Source organism: Magallana gigas, chromosome 6, assembly GCF_963853765.1.
Source record: "Magallana gigas chromosome 6, xbMagGiga1.1, whole genome shotgun sequence".
In the NCBI taxonomy this organism is placed as follows: Eukaryota; Metazoa; Mollusca; class Bivalvia; order Ostreida; family Ostreidae; genus Magallana; species Magallana gigas.
Genome location: NC_088858.1, coordinates 3,169,008 through 3,188,435, shown reverse-complemented (window position 1 = coordinate 3,188,435; position 19,428 = coordinate 3,169,008). Strand labels below are relative to the sequence as shown.

The 19,428-nt window shown below is 34.1% G+C and overlaps 2 protein-coding genes across 3 annotated transcripts; both read right to left on the bottom strand.

Moving 5' to 3' along the window:
• Positions 1-330: 330 nt before the first annotated feature.
• On the bottom strand, positions 331-8,939 carry LOC105343884 (vacuolar protein sorting-associated protein 54). Its single transcript, XM_011451390.4, has 26 exons — positions 8,496-8,939; positions 8,097-8,362; positions 7,639-7,717; positions 7,490-7,524; positions 7,092-7,220; positions 6,625-6,767; positions 6,324-6,423; positions 6,066-6,208; positions 5,787-5,913; positions 5,428-5,535; positions 5,138-5,196; positions 4,770-4,866; positions 4,525-4,652; positions 4,153-4,288; positions 3,821-3,952; positions 3,629-3,678; positions 3,309-3,391; positions 3,156-3,191; positions 2,973-3,027; positions 2,656-2,761; positions 2,423-2,510; positions 2,089-2,210; positions 1,614-1,694; positions 1,273-1,380; positions 958-1,052; positions 331-654 (listed from the first exon to the last, which is right to left on the bottom strand). Exons 1-26 carry the CDS (start codon positions 8,767-8,769, stop codon positions 552-554), a joined length of 2,883 nt encoding a protein of 960 aa, XP_011449692.2. The 5' UTR covers positions 8,770-8,939; the 3' UTR covers positions 331-551.
• A 1,575-nt stretch (positions 8,940-10,514) lies between these two features.
• Positions 10,515-16,287, bottom strand: LOC105343885 (transcriptional adapter 2-beta). Of its 2 annotated transcripts, none has more exons than XM_020073560.3 (17): positions 16,053-16,287; positions 15,907-15,966; positions 15,476-15,576; positions 15,261-15,301; positions 14,680-14,730; positions 13,681-13,734; positions 13,280-13,383; positions 13,096-13,168; positions 12,816-12,972; positions 12,237-12,316; positions 12,054-12,125; positions 11,882-11,946; positions 11,713-11,774; positions 11,587-11,618; positions 11,307-11,392; positions 10,979-11,041; positions 10,515-10,853 (listed from the first exon to the last, which is right to left on the bottom strand). In XM_020073560.3, the coding sequence occupies exons 1-17, from the start codon at positions 16,167-16,169 to the stop codon at positions 10,731-10,733; spliced, it is 1,341 nt and encodes a 446-aa protein (XP_019929119.2). In that variant the 5' UTR covers positions 16,170-16,287; the 3' UTR covers positions 10,515-10,730. The 2 variants fall into 2 exon arrangements, 1 of the variants encoding a protein (XP_019929119.2); XR_002201328.3 differs by having other exon boundaries at positions 10,831-10,853; positions 11,713-11,769.
• Positions 16,288-19,428: the final 3,141 nt, after the last annotated feature.

Sequence of the window (19,428 nt, the reverse complement as noted above, 5' to 3'; positions counted from 1 at the left end):
TTTTTATACTTGCCAGGTCATGCAGTAATAGATCACTTTGAGTTATTAAAATTTGCTACTTTTAAAGCCACAACCTGTAGTTTAAATATAAAATATAACTGATCAGATGAATACTAAAACTACTAGTAATTAAATAGAATCACTGCTAGTTCACTCAGACTTTTTGATAAGTCTTCCAACTCGACAATCTACACAACTAAATTATCTCTCTTTTTATTTCAAAAACTTGAAATGTTTCTGAGCTTATTGTACAATATACCGGTAATACAAATTCATAGAGAGGTAGTTCCACATCCAATTCTTTCTCTTCATTGAAATCCAACAAACTCATGTCAATAAATTATGTTTTATTAGAGTATACATATCACTGCCATAGATTATTTTAATCACAGACTTGGAAAATAAACATTTTATAAAATGCATAAAACAGCACAGTCTTCAATAAATAAAACACACGGCAAATGTGTGAAGAGAGCGAGTTTGATTCCACGGAATGCCAAGGGTTTGTTTATTGCACATACAGAGGCGACTACTGACTGGGAGAAACGCTGTCACCTGATATCCCACACATCATTTGTATCCTGAGCCAGGCTCTCTAATCCTCGTAATGTCTTGAATGTTCCCGAGTAGAATGCAAGGTCGGACATCACCAGCCTAAAATCACAGAAAAGAGAATAAGTCCAGTGAGATATTTCTTTTTGTTTTAAATCTTCTATGCTTACATAACAAAATAAAACATGAAATACAGTAGGCCTATGTTAATGTTTTATGTAATTTAGACTGTTGTAATATGTAAATACAATGATCTGGTTATCAAAAGACAGAAACACAATAGTTCTCAAAGAAATAACAGTAAGCACAGAATAATAGCAAAGTCAATGTTTAGAGTTCATTCTCTTGTCAGGGGTCATGTCCTTTGATTCTTGTTACAATATAGTAGCCAATCCGAGTACTGACCCATGCTGAGGGCCGCCATTCTTGGAGACCTCCAGTGTGTTCAGCTGCTGAGCGACCAACTTCTTAAAACAACTGTTTATCCTCCCAAACAGTTCCTGTAACACAGAATAAACAAACAATAAAAAAAAAGTTGTCATGACCACTGCTGGTGTTTGAGTTTACAGGGAGCTAGAATGTTTTTATGATTGGTGTAAACTGACCTCTTGAATACTTTTATTTAGGAATTTTCTTGATTTGTGGTTTCATTTAATTTTTTTCCAACCATAAAACCTGGAGAGATTAGTCACATCCTTAATAGATCAATAGGATACTGACCTTGACCTGATCTGCTGGAAGTATGTCAAGGACAGCCTCATGCATCTTGCTGATTTGTTTACAAATGGATCTAAAACACATGGATGGCATTGGGGCCTTCACTTCCCACTGAAAAAAGTTTCACATGTTAATATTAAAACTCCATGCTTTACATGGTACATACATGTATACTGGTACATATATACAAATGACATTGTTATGTTTAAGGGTACTCCCTCAAAACAGCAAATGTAAGCTATCAAATTTCAAAATACATGGAAAAAATTTAAAAGTAAAGAAGTTAAGGTCAGCTTTTAAGAAATGGCTTTATCAGTGTGACTTTTGACCTGCATTATACTGACCTTTGACAGCTGTTGGGCTATGACAGCTTCCATGACACTCACAAGTTTGTTTGTAATTTCATTGATATGATCCGTGTAATCCTAAAAATCAGACACATGTAATACAACTATATACGCAGAGTCAATCAACACACTCTAACATCATTGAACATGGATTTATTCATCTTAGGTTTGGTTTGAATATATTTTATTGTACCGGTAATATGTTTACAATGGGATCTGGCTCAAGTTCTAAAACTTATTTAGCCCTCTCCCTATACAATAATTTACATACAAAAGCAAATAAAATGTCATAAATATAAAGATTCAAATAATTTACAATAAAGTTTTAGATAGCACATTTTGATGCAAATGTAAAAACATAATCAAAATCTTTTGGACTTTTTAATAAAAATGTGAACTAAGGAAAACAAGTGTTCATTCACCTTAGGTATCAGTACATAGAATGAAGATACAAATAAATGATTTCACTGACCTTTTGTACCTGGTCCAAGTTTCTGAGCATTGATTTATTTTTAGACACAAGTTTTTCCTCAAAATGCTGGCGGACTTTTGGAATGAAGTAAACAACCAACTGCAAGCACCTCGATGCCAGGGCTGTAACAGATAAATGTAACAGATAAGGCGAGAGAGAGAGAGAGAGAGAGAGAGAGAGAGAGAGAGAGAGAGAGAGAGATAAAGCATTCCTTTGTGAAACATCCTCTTTTTTTTTTTTTAAATATATGTACATGTGTACAGAAACAATCTATAATTTTAAGCTTCCGTTAACAAAACACAGAAATAATACAAGGAAGACAACGCTTGCTTACCTAGATTTTTTGTAGAGATAGTTTTTAGCCCCACAAGTTGCAGAGCACCGGCACCAAGAACCAACTGACAAGTTCTTGAGTTGAAAATCTACAACAATTGACATAAAGCATACAGGTTATAACATACTTAGATGATTGAATGGTAAAATAGAATTTAAATCATTAACCTTAATATCCGAAATATGACCTCAACTCATTTTCACTTCTCTTTGGTTAGTAAGTAAATGACCTACCTTGAAAAGGTCGACCAGTCTAGACATCAGGTCAGGGGCGGCGGAGGGAATGTTGTCCACACACTGACAATACTCCACCATCATCTTCATTAACATCAGCACAGTGCTGCAGGAGAAAGAACAAAATATCTGTCAACAGACAAACATTAAAACCATGAAATGAGGCAGCAAAACCATCATCAACACTTGTGTGGGACTTGGCCAGTGAACATCATTCCCCAACTAAGTGTTACTGGTTCCACTCACTGACATGGTACCTTCCCTCCCCCACCCCCCAATTTAAGTGTTTATCTGACTCCACTGATACAAACACTCACCCCACAACAGCAAATGTCTGGGTCTCGACCACCAGCACTTCAGCAGGACCTTTCTCTGAAGACAGAAACTCAGTTTATTAAATATGCTGCACATGGATGTGTATCTGATAATAATAATAGTTTTGCATATACATGAAGTAAAAATATCAATTTCCATGTAATTGAATATCTATTCTATATTACCTGAGTCTGCTGTCCTGTCTGGTATTGTGAGCATGCCTAAAAATTTAATATCTCAGTTTACTTTAGGTATAGTTAATTTAATAAGGAAAACATTGCAGGTTACATAACTCAACATGCATGTTTCAATGTTACTGAACCTACAACCTGGCGTACCTGTGCGTGTGATGTGATTGACAAGTTCCTGGAACTCTGCAGGGACATCGGCCTGTCTCCATCGCTCATTATCCAGGATCAGGCTACAATCAACATCATACAACAATCACCAACTATCAACAAAAAGCAGTATACAAGTAGCATAGAGAGAGAGAGGACTCTGATGTTTTTATGGAGATGCATACTTTAATAGATTATTATAAAATCTAACTATGGAAAAAAAATAAAAACAAAACAAGATAAAATCAAATGGTAAATGGATTCCAGTATACAACCAAGAATATACTAACATTAAGCATTTACTTTTCTTTCAAATTTACCTGAGTTTTGTACGTCTCTCCTCATGAAATCTGTTCACAAATTTGGAAGCCTGAAAAATATGTAAAAATGATAAATTTCAAAAATTCCTAAACAACCACCTGGTACAAGTAGCTGTTGTACAGCAATAGTGCACAAAATGTGGGAGTGGATAATGAATTATAAATCTACATAAATCAGTTTCCTTCACTGACCTGTGACTGCAGACTAAATCTGAGGGACATACATCGACGCCCACTGATGGTCTCACAATCCGTCACAAACTTCTCTACCTCCCTGGACAGAGCCACAAATTCACTGGAAGACAAACGCTCCAGAAATCCATCCTTAAATAAGGCAAAACAAAGACCTTTAAATTAATTCACAAACTTTACAAATTTTTCAAATCAATAATCATTCGGAAGGTGCTATTGCCAATCAATTCAAAATTAGATCACTAACAAAATTGCATTTAGTGTCTAACATATACACAGAATTTAATGTATTTATGCATTTCAATTTAATACATGTACAAGAATTAGATTACCTTTGACCTGGCTGTAATGACCTTGACACACCTATCATGGGCGTGGTCACATACAGCACACAACATCTCGTTCAGTTTGGCCTGGACCGTGACGTACTCAGCCTCCGAGATCATCACGTCTGCCGCCTCCTCACTCCTACACATACATATCAGTCCAATCATATCATTGCAATTACATTGTACAAATAAATGTACCTGGTACATTTTACTTCAATCTCCTCACTCCTCCATGTACATATCAGTCCAATCAATATATCAAACAAATAAATGTCCATTTACTGTGTGTCTCCCACCTTCTACAGTTAATATCAATTTAATCAAACCAGTGCAACAGTGACATTTTTTATTCCTGGCTCCCTGAAGCATACTTACACAGAGACATGCAGATGAGTGGCTTCACTCAGAAGACAATCCTCCTGGGTGGGGGAGGGTAGGGGGCTGGGGACCAAGGTCTTCCCTGCGGCTATCCCTATCACATCACTGATCACTCCATGGAATGTCTACAGAAGCAACAGCAGCCATGAGGAACAGGATTACCGTACATGTATATCAACCTCAAATCATAGCTTGTGACAAAGTTTGTTAACTTTTGTGAAGTGGATGATTAAATTGCTTACCTTTGCTCTTTTGAGATGCACCAATAAGTTGGAGAAGATTTGTTTGAGGAGATCCATCCACTGGGGATAATTCAACATTCTCATCTGATCTGCCAGGCTGCAAAGAATGACATTGATAAGTAGAATCAGATTTAAACTACAAGTTATAAACATATGGTTATAATATTTTATACTATATGAACATTTTATCTACAGTAGCTATGGTGTTTTTAAGATATAATACAACATAGTCATTCACACAGTTAAACAGGTTTAATTTACAACTGTAAAACATCAGTAATACTACTGATACCAATACAACAGCTTCACAGTTTAAATGATATCCAGATATAACAATACCCAGTCCATCCTGTGTCTCCAGTCCTTACCTGCCGACACTATCCTCTGTATCCACATTCTCAGCAACTGACACAGCCTCTACTACCGTCTACAATCAAATGTTCACCTTAATCATTTTACTTCCCTTTTATTATCATTAAAAATATGTACCTAGATGAGTTGTATATGCATGTAAGTTCAGTGATGATACATGTTTATGCCAATTACAGTTCTGTATTTGAATAATTTCTGTTTCCTTTACAATGTCTTAATTTGTTCATTAGTGACCGTGACAAATTTGAAAGCTATCTAACATAAATGTATTCCACTTGGTACTGACCTGTTTAACAATGGCCTTGACCGCTGTGAAAGCCTCCTCTCTATATACATCTACAAAGTTAAAACGGCTCTTCCTCAGCATTCCAAACACAAGGGATACAATCTTCTCCTGAAAGTAAAAATACAAAATGACATACATATTTCTGTATATCTTATTAATGATGGAGCAGACTATATCACAGAAAACAAACATAAGGCTCAAATAAAGTTTTCAAAATATATTTTGCTGTTAAGACAGGCAGTTGGTCACATAGTAAATAATGCAGTGGTCATAAGTCTTCCATCCGTTAAGACAAGTAGTGGCTACAGTTACAATGAACCTGCAGGTATAGCGTGGTTTGAGGTGAGACTCTGACATACCTCTTCCATCAGTGGCTCGGTATCAGTGATTGGTCGATTTAGGTCAGAAGACACACATTTCCCAAAATCCTCCTGTAACATCCTCTCTATGATGTTCTCTAACTCAGCTAACTGGGAACCAAGATGTCTACAGGGGTATAGACAAGAAAGATAATATTGTATGTACATGTACACTCTTACTATTGTACAAGAATAAAAGAAAAACAATGTATGGACATTACTACTAATGTACCTGAATATACGTTTATCTACATGATACTTCTAGATTTTGAGGTTTACCTGAAGCTATGTACCCCTGCCAACTCCTGGGTCAGGACTTCCTGGGTGGTGGAGATGAGATCTAGGGCCCCCACAAACTCTTGAGTGGACAGCAGTAACTGTATAGTAGGCTGTGTCTGGTGAACAGTGGCCATTAACTTCAGCTGTAATGCATTGCATTGACACATACCATCCATTAACCCATTGACTAAACCACTGAACATATGTTCAACAATCAATGCAAAACTTCCTTAACATGAATATACTCATTATACTGACCTTATTATGAAGATTGACATAGTTCGCCCTGGTTTGAGATAGCTTCATTATCTTCAGTGACCCCAGGGTCAACAGCTCATCAATACACTGGATCTTATCCCTGCAAAAAGAACCCATCTTATTACATGTATGTACTATCAAATTAAGATTGTTTGAATGAAAAAAATGCTCCTGTATCATTTTTATGTTATAAACAAATTCCTTTGATTCAATTTTTGTACCATGTACCAGTATTGGTATATGAAATTGAAAGAGCGCCATTAATACAGAGCCACATCTGCAGTGCTATGTGACTCAGTACCTCAGCTGCTTGATGGACTGACAGGTTTTCAGCATATTTTCCTGTAGCACGTCATGAGATGACACCGCTTGGAAGAAGGCGTCTGACTTGGTGGAGATCTGCTTCGCTATGTGGACCTCCACGATGTCCAAGTAGTAACTCAGCTGAAACAATCACAATATTATCAACTCTTTGTTGAAGTCTGTACAAAGAAACACTGGAGAAGGGAACTGATTGTTAGAATCATGCAGTAGTTAGTAGCTTCTAAACTCTGTTGTCATATTGCTGAATCTCTACTCAAAGTAGGTAATGATTCAACAAACACAAATTCATGTGTATGTGGGACTCTTTCTTTGTTTTATTTCGTACAAACATTGTTATTGGTATCTATTAAATCTTTGAATCCATTATATTTCCACCTCTGTAGAAGACCGAAGCTTTGAGGTGGCTTAAACAATAACTTCTTTATAACATATTTATGTATTTACCTTCTCCTGTAAAAGCTTAGAGGATTGGGAGGATCCTCCATTTTTCTGACAATCTTCCACTTGTGTCCATGGAAATACTGCATTGAATGTGTCTGTGTTCTCAAGGTCAAAGTTTGACAGCATGAACAACTACCAAATAAAATAGGTCAAACTGCACTACAACATGTACACATTGTATATATACTTTGTATAAATATATGAGTATAACTATAAGTACATTAACCATGAAAACAAAGCAATAAAAATTGCAATGAAATTGACTTTGTTGTTGTTCTTTGTATAGAATATACAAGGAACAATCAAAGTTCTATTATTTTAACTACTCTTTGAGTCTAAGATACAAGGAATAATCTCATCTGTATTATTAAAATTATTCTTTGGATTTTAATATACTCTACCTTAGGAAGCTGCTGAAGTTCAGCTCTGTTCTTTTCTACAAGAAGGAAATAAATGACTGTTACAACATAGCACAGTATGCACAACAAAATAAAAACTAATAAACCAATAGGTGAAGTTTAATGTTACCTTAGATGTATATGACACTTACCCATTTGTTGTAAAAATGTTTCTCCACCAGGGGCTTCTTGCTCGATTTGATTTTTATATTTTGCATATCGTCTGTATCTCTGTAAATAATGTATAATACATAAATAGATATAATATTCCTTAGAATTCAGTTCACTACATTTTGCCTGAATGTTAAGTTTCCCAAGAATAAAACTCTTGCTGTTCTTTTTGAGAGGTAATGGAATGACTTGCATTTTGAAATAACTACAGATATTACTGTAATCATTAAAGAGAGAATATTCATGTTAAGTACTAAACAAACCAGGTGGTTTGTTTATCTTTATTTTTTGTTTAACAAAGGCAAAATGTTAAAATCAATTTTACTGTTCTTGTTAAAATTGTATTAATCATATCAATAATTCATAAACATCAATGATAAAATCAAAACACACAAACACTATTTCAATGTTTTTAAGAGAAGATAGTTTCCAACTGTACCTTTGAAATTCTGTGCTTATATTTTTCAAAATATTTTCTATCAATATCTGGGAGATAGCGTGATTCTGGAACATACATCTTCTCATAGAACTCTTGGCCCCAGGTTTTGGTGAAGAAGTCTGTCTCTCTCTTGACTCTAAGAGGGTCATTAAGAGCAGCAGGGAGGTTCACTTGTGAGTCAAAAACAGTCCATCTGTGCTGGTCATGGACAACAGAAGGAACAGAGCCCGGGGGAGACATCATCATAGAATAACTATCTTGTGTCTCTGAAAAATATTGAAAAACATAATAATACATTGTCAACATTTATATTCAGATTGTCTAAGAAGTATCTGATTTTGCATGAATACCCATACATCTGTGAGTTATCTGGATGTGAATAAAAGCCCATGTATATACCTGATCTCTTTCTGCCAGAGGCCTGGACATGGTCCCTTGCTATGTGGTTTTCATAGTCCATATCACTTACACCCTCTAGTGGTAATGATGGGCAAATGTTGTTTGGTCCATACCTGCATACATATGACCCTCCTTCTTTTGAACAATGAAATTCCCGTAAGTGTCGAGCGAATTCCCGAGAAGATTTACACTGAAGAGAACACAGTTTGCAGTTCTTCCAAGGGGATGCCAACCCTTGGTGATGTGACCCTGTGTAGGCCGGCTCATGAGCCATGACCGAGGATCATTTATTCTGACGGTCCGAGGCAAGAGTAAACCACACAGCTTCAGTACCTCGTTCTCGGAAAGAAGGATATCACATACTGATATAGTTATCTGGCCTTAGGTTTTCTGTTGACAAACCAGACGGTCGGTCCAATCTGAACGTAGTTCCGGTAAAACTAAAATACAAGATGGATAGGGGAAATAGGGGAATTCGTAATTCCGTATCTCAAAATAGAAAAACTACTTTCACATTCATTGGTTAGGTATATCTTAAGTCGTAAGATTTTTATTGTTATCCAATTCTGTGAAGACAATGGTTTACGATATTATTTTAATTCAGTGTATTATTTTTGGGGGGGGGGGGGGGGGCTAGTAACAATGTGAATTAATTTCCATTTCTACAATAAATTTAATACTGTATTACTATTTTTCAAAGTAGTAAGACTAATGCAGGCTAACATTTCCTTGGAGCAAAAGGAAATAAAAGTTTTAAAACACTTATTATGCTTAAATATCTTCATTCTCTTTTGGTTTACAAAATGAATGTATATTATAATTTGAGGCAGGGACGTATATTAGTATTATACGTCCCTGTTTGAGGACACCAGAGGACGTATCAACTAAAGCTTTCATGGTAATTTGGTTTATGTCTTTACTAATGTTTATTCCTACATGTTCATAAGGTGTAAAAGCAGAATATTCATTGAGGATTTAATTTCGTTTTGTTGGTAGCATTTATGAACGAAATTATATCTATGTACGAATTTGATAAATATAGAGCTCATATGTAGTGCATTTTAGAGATCACTGATACCACGAGATTAAATCCCAACAAAATTTTAAATAAACAAATATATGCTTTCTCAGTGCACTTCTCAAAAATTTAGCTTTTGGGACTAAATTGGGCACAATTCCTGTCTTGCTCATTGACAACTTTGTACATGGAAAATTAACCCCCACACAACATCATTAAATAATTCAAAACTCTCAACAGTTAGTGTTTTGATAGAATTTAATCAAGCAAACGTTCATTGTGAACAAATTAAATCTCATCTGATGAGATCTCACTCATCAATCTTTCAGTGAAATCTCAAAATATTCTACATCAACCATACAAAATCCATACAAAATAAATTACACAAATTACTAATAAAAAACACACCCATATAAAACCATTTATACAATGATAAAATCTGTATTGATAGTGAATAAAATCATCTACTCTGTCTCTCATCCAGATGCTACAATTATTCTGTGAAAAAAATGTAATCAGTAACACTCAATGTAATAATGAAACGGCCATTTAACATTCATTGCAAAACTTTAGAAGATCAGAAATTTGATACAATATCAGTTCTTGATTCCAAGTTCCAACTGAATTGCACAAAATTATCAAAAACTGAACACAAAAGAAATGCAGTTACAAGTAAGAATCTATTTCCTGGACGGAAAAATGATAAAACTTAAGAGTGGAAATAATACAAGTGGTATAGGTATGTATGTACAGTACGTCAGTACAATACACCTATACAGTCCATCAATTACAGTATAGAGATTGACCTGTTCAAGCTCTCCTTGCTTAGCTTACAAATTCTCAAAATGTCTTACACAAAGTTAAAGTCTCCTATGGTCAACACAGACTTAATCGTTTTGTACATTGTCTAATGAAGATACATGTATAAATTTCTGTTACACAGAATATTTTCTTCAGCACACATCCTTTCACACAATTCTCCCCCCTTTTTCTGACTACAATTCACTTAAACCAATCTAAGTCAGAACTCTAGATACCATCCTGTCTTCAACAATCAGTTATCTGTAAATGGAATTCTTGTCTCCCACAATGTACAATAAACTGGAATATCTCAATCAATGAGCTCAGCTGTTCTGTGTGCGTTACTTTGGTGGTGGGACTCTCACGTGTGATATTTCCTCCGGCGGTGCAGTTCGCTTATTGATGTGGTCGTATCCTCACACCGCCATTATCCACCCATTGTCTGTCAGGAAGCTCATGATTTTCCGCCGGTGGGTTTTATCCAGCCCACTGGGGTAGCGGATCTTTACTGGTATACCTTGACGACGCTGTAAGTAATCCTACAACACAACAGTCAAAAATATAAAAAAATATTTTTCTTTGAGGAAAAGAAAAAAATGAAACTGTTCTAAATATTGACTCAATAAGACCAATAATAAAGCCTGTCCCTCAGCCTTTGACCTACCTTGATTATACAGGTCTTGATGGTCATATAGTTGGCGGGGGTCATCCCAATGGAATTACAGAGCTGTAGATATAGAAACAAGAGAGTCTAATCAGAAACTGACCTTTGATTAATCAATCACAACATACATATAGAACTAAGTTGACCATCCTTAATATGATCAAGCATCCACAAGTCTTTTTTTTTTTGTTATGAGGATCAAAGTACCAGAAGAACAAATAAATAAAATTTTGTTTGAAAGTCACATAAACCTATACATTGAATTAATGTTAAGTTATATAAATTCTAATACTATATCACCACAACTTATCAATATAAAGCATCATACCTTCTTCTCTCGCTCTGAAAGCATGCCATAACTTGGCAGTATGGACATGTCCTTCATCTCATTTTCATCCCCTTCATCTTTTAGCCCTAAAAATGCAGATAAATATACATGTATAAACACACATGTACTAACATAATGTATCATACAGATCATCGTCTTTCAAACCAAGTGGTTACAAAAAAATGACAAGAGGTGTGTACTTTTAATAAAAATAAAAAAATTCTGTCATTTACAACTGTAGATCAATTATATGAAAAATTTACACAATGTTAAGACTTACCTTCGTCGTCGATGAGTATATCTAATTTTTCTCTGCAAATTGAGAAAGAAAAACATTATTACTTTTATTTCTGATATTCAATAAAAGTAAAACTAAGAATGAATTTCTGAACAAAGAGAAACTCACTCGATACCGCCGGCGGCTTTTTTTGAGACCATTGACACCCTCTTTATTGGGGAGGAACTGCCCTAGGGGAAGAGGTACAACATTTCCTGTTAGCATCAGAGTATAGCAAAAACCTTCCACCATAAGTTATCACATATACTTGATCATACACAAAGCAAATAAAACTCACCAATTTCTTCTTATTTTCTCTCTTTTTCTCTCGCTTGTAAAGTTCATCTTCATAATCATCCACTTCTGAAATTATGTTTAAGAAATTATAAATTTATAACAACATGAGTTTCTCCCCTTTAACAAAGAAATAATTGACGATCCTTCACGTTAAACTATCAAAGGGAATTTACCATCCATTTTGGTAATTCCACTCTCTCTGTATTTCCAAAGTTCAGTGATTCTCGCCTTCAGCTCTTTCTCTTCTAAAAAATGAAAATTAAAAAAAATTCAAAATATAAATAAAACTATTATCTCATACATGGACATAAGGAGCAAGTGAATTGTTCTGTAAAAGCTGTCAATCATTTACTGACCTTGACATTTCTCTAGAAATTCTTCATGCTCGGCTGAGGATTGGAACTGAGCATAGACTTTCATCTTCTCTTGGAATTCTCTGAAAAAATCATAATATGAAAACAATCATTATCCAGTAAGCATTTCAGCTGAATAAGTCACATTACATCGAGTTCTGATACATATAAATGTGTAATTCAGTCTATATAAAACTGATACATATAAATGAGTAATTCAGTCTATATAAAACTGATACATATAAATGAGTAATTCCGTCTATATAAAACTGATACATATAAATATGTAGTTCAGTCTATATAAAACTGATACATATAAATGAGTAATTCCGTCTATATAAAACTGATACATATAAATATGTAGTTCAGTCTATATAAAACTGATACATATAAATGAGTAATTCAGTCTATATAAAACTGATACATATAAATGAGTAATTCAGTCTATATAAAACTGATACATATAAATGTGTAATTCAGTCTATATAAAACCGATACATATAAATGTGTAATTCAGTCTATATAAAACTGACTCTTTTGCACAAGACCTTAAATACCTTTCCAAGTAGAAATAAAACTTACTTTTCATCTTTTGATGTGCGTTTTTTGGGGGTTTGTGATTTGGGTTTAATGAGTGATGCGGCAGCTTGAATCAGGTTGTATTCCCGGGCGATGCGTTTTCTTCGTTCTCGTTCTTTTAATCGCGTTCTGTATCTGTCCACCTGAACCAACTTTACAGCTGTTTTCAAAGAAAAAATATAACGAGAAGTCAAAATTTAAGAATGATGAATATATGTTTACCTGTACAACAACAGGTAGTGTTACATCCAGACCAGTATTTCAGAAGGAAATGTTTTCTTACCTATGTCTAATTCATCATCATCATAGTTGTTGGCCAAACTACTTATCACAGTTTCTGCTTCATTATCGTGTTCCTGAAAACACAAATAGAAAAATAATTTTTGTTCACCAAATTGTGTGAATCCCAAACAACATTGCACACTGCACTAAACATTCCCGCAAAAATCAACTAGACCCTAACTTACTCTTTCAAAATCATCCCTGAATGGCATATATCCCAAATCATGCTGCTCCTGGATGCTGAGTTCGATGGGGCTGATGGGGGTGGTTATACTGGGGGACAGGGGACCTACAACACACCATCAAAACATCAACGGTCATATACAGCACCTTTCAATATTACAAGAGACCAGGGATTTATTAATTAAATCCTTTCAATCTTTACAATTTGTTTTTTAAATAACGGTGTATCCAGTCGAACTTTTGTGTAAATAGAATAAAGTAGTACAAAATGAATTTAAACAAGATATGAGAGGGAGCACAAAATTTAATTGATACAAGACAGGAGAGGTTAGACAGCCAAGAATGAATTGATGGAATAATACACGACAGGAGAGGGCTAGAGACTGGACAGCCCGATACTGACCTCCCTCTGGGCAAGAGTGGTCTTTGACTGGGCTCTTAGTCAGCACTATGGTTTCTGTAAGATAGCAAGATGGATAGATATTTAAGTCATAATAAATAGATACAGACAGGGAGTCACAAAGTCTGACACAGATAGCAAGTCACGTAAATAACAAGTTACTCAGATTACAAGTCACACAGACAGTAAGTCACATAGATCACAGGTAACATACAAATGTTAAATAAATCATTCCGTATATCAGTTTTTTTCCGCATGTATCCAATTTCTGCTTCGTTCGCAGCGATTTTTGAATCGCAGCAAATAAATCAGCATAAATTTGATACAAAGTTTGTTCTTGTAATAGAGTTCTCTTTTGTCATATAAAGTAAACATGTAAGTAAAATTACAGTGAACTGTGTTCAGTTAAGCTTAGTTAGAGGTACAAATTGCGGGATCGGAGGACAAGCGCCAGATAACAAATATGAAAGCCTCGTTGTTTATATAATTATCCATTTACAAACGAATTAAAATGAACACGTCCTTGCGTAAACCGATGTCTAATTATAGCTGAGCTACTAGTATATGTAACGGTACATGATCTAATGATCCATGATTGTTTATGTCTGTGTAATAATTGTCGGTAATTATTTCACATTGCAGAAATCGTGTAAATGGTCTCTTTGTCCGAATATTTCATTTTTAAGAGTGACAATTTAGATATTTTGTTCCGTCTTACTCCGCAGGTTTACACAATCATGAATTATATTTTCATTACGACTTTGAAATGGTGAAAATTAGATTAGCGAAAATTTTATATACCGTTCTAGCTTCTCATTCGTGGAAAAAACATGACGCGGAAAAAACCTGATATACGGTTTTATATTCTCTGATCATAATTTTAAATCAACCCTGAATTCTTTAAAACTGTTTCTTTTTGTTATTTTCAAAGGACTCGACGTTCTAAATAGGATGAAGCATTTAAAATCTAAACTCCCAATCGATAGAGAAGCTTTTCCTTACCCCTTCCAATACTTCCATTGACATAAAAAGTCACATAATGATCTTGACACTCTGCAAAAAATAATGGAACATTCATTAGTAAAAAATTACTTAAAACAAAAAACACTAAACATACATTTATTTTATAAATGGAATATTTAAGATCCATAATTTTTGGGTGGCTTTGAAGATTAAGAAAATCTGGGTACTTCAGAAATGTATAAATCTGATTCTTTTTCATAACAGTAAACTATCAAGCCATTATAATGGAGATATCCACCAATGTTGCTGTTGCATTTTACAAAACCTTACAAATTTGTAAATATGTGTATTTTCAGAATGTTCTTGATCTATTAAAAATGTTGAAACCTTTTTTTCTCTTTCATATTGTTTCTATTCTATCTAAATATATTCTACTGATACTGAGGTGAGATATATGTTGGCCTTAAGTAAAAATTTACTATTTTCTATAGATATATTTGTCACAAGTTATTCTAAAATTTATTTTTTTTTGCAAGGATAATCCAGGCAACAATGTGACCTGTACAGTGGTGATTATATTTATCATTATTGTTAATATGTTGATTAATTCACTGAAATACCTTCTGCTGACCGAGATTCCACATGGCTGGCTACGTCATCCCTTTAATATAAAAAAAATTAGCTTATTATTCAAAAAGAGTTAAGCTATTGCCATCCCCCAGAATATTCAAAGAGTAATGATAATTACTATAACTTTTGGTGCAATATTTCATCAACTCAATTGCAGTAATTAAAAACTTCCTAATAAACTCTGAATCAATTTTTAAAGACTTGCCAGTTTCCAAATCCATATTGTTCCACTGCATCTAGCAGCATTGTCTCCTCCGCTAGACTCCATGCCTTGGTTATGTCAAATGCACCGACAGGGCTATCATTCTGTAATGCAAATGAATTTGGTGAACGGTTTTTTATTAAATCATTTTTTAAATTCAATTTTATATAAAGAAAAAATAATAATCTGTTTTTCTATATAATATTGTATACCGTAATCTCAATACATCTCAGGAATGTTCATACAAGTTTAAACAATAAACAAATCCAGATAAAAGTTTGAGCCATTCAAGCTAACATGCTTGCTACAATAAAGTAAAAAGAAAACAATTCTGCAGTTCATTAACACTAAAATCAAGGAATGTACATAAAAGAAAAAAGTTACTTTATGTGGCTACCAAAGATGGAATTTGACACCTGAAAACGTACACTTACAAAAATTTTGTAACTGTGGTCCCTTTTATGTGTCCCGAGTTCTGCACCGCATGTAAAACACTGTAAATAAGACAGTAAACAGATGAATCACTTTAATAAATTTAAATAAACCGCGAATTCTATAAAAAGCTGTGACGTCAAAATACCTGTAAACAAAGGTCAATGTCGAAACATTCCGCACACTGCGCTCTGTACCCCGAAATATCACTTTGGCAATAACTACATCGATATTTAGCCATCTCGATGTGGTCTTCGATATTCATATATATTCCATAAGTAAATATTTCGGGGGGAAGCAACAAAAACAAACATAAAATCGGCCTCCTTTACTGCCTACTCCCCATCTTTCTCTCGTATAGCATTGTGACGTCAAATTTCCCATAATGCCACACAAACTTCCTTACGCTGAGCGTCGTGTTGATTCACGGCATTTCCTTGTATTTTCGAGGGATTAGGATAGGGAGTGTGGATATCACATGTCAAAATTTACTTTTAATCGTTGTTTCTACGGAAAAATATTAAAAGAAACGAGTTTATGCCCGTGGGCTCAATAGCTCGCCAAAGTTGGCCTTCTTACTTTTAGCTTACCTGTACATTTAACGTCAAAATTAATCACTTTCCAGATCAAGCTATCATATTTATAATTAAATGTATGGTTCTTAATTAGTGAATAGCAAATATTAACTTTTAAAGGATATTGCCAACTGTTTTATTATTTGATAAAATAATCTGCCCCTGTGAATTGTTGTCATCTACATAGAAATATATTAATTTGCCTATATATTTATAACTCTGTCCCGAGTTTTTGCTTTCACCACTTTTTGCTTGATATTTCAATAATAGTAAATACCTTTGTACTCAAACTACGTTCACCCACTTATATGAAAAACGTCCAGATTATTTGTTTTGAAACGCCCCCTCTACCGCTTCTGGTTTCAATACACATCCCGAAATTGAAAGTCTACGGAGATTTTGCATTGCAACAGCCATTTATAAGCCCGGATGATAACGTTAAAAAATTGCGCGATGTATTCCGAGTGTATTCCGAATGGAGAAAAGATGTAGACATTCCCCATTATAATTCTCCGTAAGGAATCTGTTTTCGTTCCTGTGAATTTGTCTGAGTGGAAAGGGATAACTATCTTGGATATATTCCCTTTTTTTATTTCAACTGTATTTCTTTCACGGGTATGTGTAATTTTATTAAAAATCATCAAAAAGCGGTGGAAGCAATAACTTGGGACAGACTATAACATTGGTAAACCAAGCCCCTATGCAATCCACTCTATCTGGTCCATGTCATTGTCTCTTTATTCTTGTGTTTAAAAGCGTTCAAGTGATTTAAGGAAGCTTGGTGGCCATAAGAGATAAGTTAATTAACTCGACTCCAAAAAAAAGTATATAATGGCAATTAACGGCGTTTTGAGATAGTAATTTGAAAGAACATTAGTCATATTCAAGATGCGTATTAAAACCGTACAATACTGTAAATGAATTACATTTGGCTGTCATTCCTTTTAAGCGTTTTTGGCGGAATGTGGCTCCCGCTGAATCAAGGACATCGCTAAATGCATGCATGCAAATACATATATATATGCATAAAAACAGGACTATTCAGGAAAACGCGAATTCAAATCAACGCAAACTTGTTCAATAACTATTTTCTGCTAAATATCGTACACGCAAAATATAAAACTTTTATAGTGTACATGTATTTGATCATCACTCTGGCTATATAAGTACTGTACCTCAACTATTTCAAAACATTTCAGGGCTCCTAGCTACATACGACAATTTCAAAGTGAAATAGTAGGGTCTGACTTTAAATAGTCAGACTGTTCGATGATAAAATTCATTTATTCATCTTTTTTTTTTTTGGAAAGGTAAAAAATTAACATTACATAAAATGACCTAAAATATTTAAGACCTCAGTTAAAATATATGAGGTGTAATGAAGATGGAAGAACGGTTTGGCCAGTACTCAAAACGTCGCTGCCTCATATACATGGAGGATACATTCCGTAATAAATTGACTAGAAAACAAGCTAGCAAGAAGAAATTAATATTGTTTGAATTGCATCGCTCTAAACAAGGTCTTATTTTCGCGCAAATGACTATAGTACATGTTTCACTTATCGCTAACTATAATTAGCCCACTATACATATTGTTATTAATTAACGATAACTTTTTGACAAGTTGCGGATCAACTCTGAACAATTAATGTTGTATCATATGGGCTTCCTCGATATGGAAAGTATGTTGCTAAAATTTATATGAGGAGTAGATTGCCGTAAGCGAGAATCGTCTCTGAACTTTTATTTATTTAATTATTTATTTATTTCACTATTTACTTATTCATCTAAACATGAGTGTGTGTTGGGCAAACATGTGAATCTGAATTAATTATACATGTACTTGAAGTTGATGCATCAACAAGGAAACTATAAAAAAAAAAATTACCTGACCTCAAAACTTGAGACATGATTTGTTATCATGATTCTCCTCTGTTTAAAATATGCTTGTGTGTATTTTCATGGCTCAGTAATAAGTTAACGTGATTGACCGCCTATAAGACGATAATTACAGAACAAACTCGCGATTTCAATCAACAACGTTTGCCGTCATTATTTTGACGTTGACTTTTAAGACGCTTGACGTTACACTAAGTATTTTAAAACAAACTTCACAAAAATCCTCGTTAAATCGGCAAAAATAAACTTATATAAGAAAAGGTTTGGTATTATTGTAAACAAACCAATAAATAAATAAAATAACAGAAAAAAGATGGTGAATTTATTTTTATAATAATGCGAAATTTTGACCTGAAGGGCCTTTTTCTGATGACTCCGATCAAATCATTCTTTGAGTATTATGAGGCGATCATTATGGTCAGGCATGATTAAATCAAATAAAGGACTTTATGAAAGATTTGATCCCTTATTACTTATATTTTTATACTTTTCAGCAAATGTTCGAATAAATATGATAAAAACCGCTTGCATGCGCCCCATCAGTACGTCATTGATGAAATGTATTGAACTATACGTTACAAATTTGATTTTTATAGGGTATTAATCACAGAGACACTGGCAAAGGCATAAAGAGGTACGATTATACGATATATACGATTTCGCCGACAATATATTGTTTTGCCAACAATAGACATTTAATTCAATGTTATACAATATTTTTAAAATGTAAGTCAAGAAACGCAAATTGCACAATAACCAGGTTAAAAGAGTCTATTAAATTATCTTGCATGACATCATTAAAATCTTAGGATTTTGTTAGGGATATATATAGGAAAATAGTATTCAATAAAAAGTTGGATAATTGAGTATTTAAACCAAAGACATCCGATTAAAATAATGTTCTACAGGTAGTATACGTTATCATGGAATTAGTTTGGGTTTAAAGTGGTCTTCGTACTGAAAATTAGACAAATATTTCAATTAGTGACTTTTCTCATACATTCATGTATATAGCCACATTATATTGAAAAAACAATCTATGAATGTGTT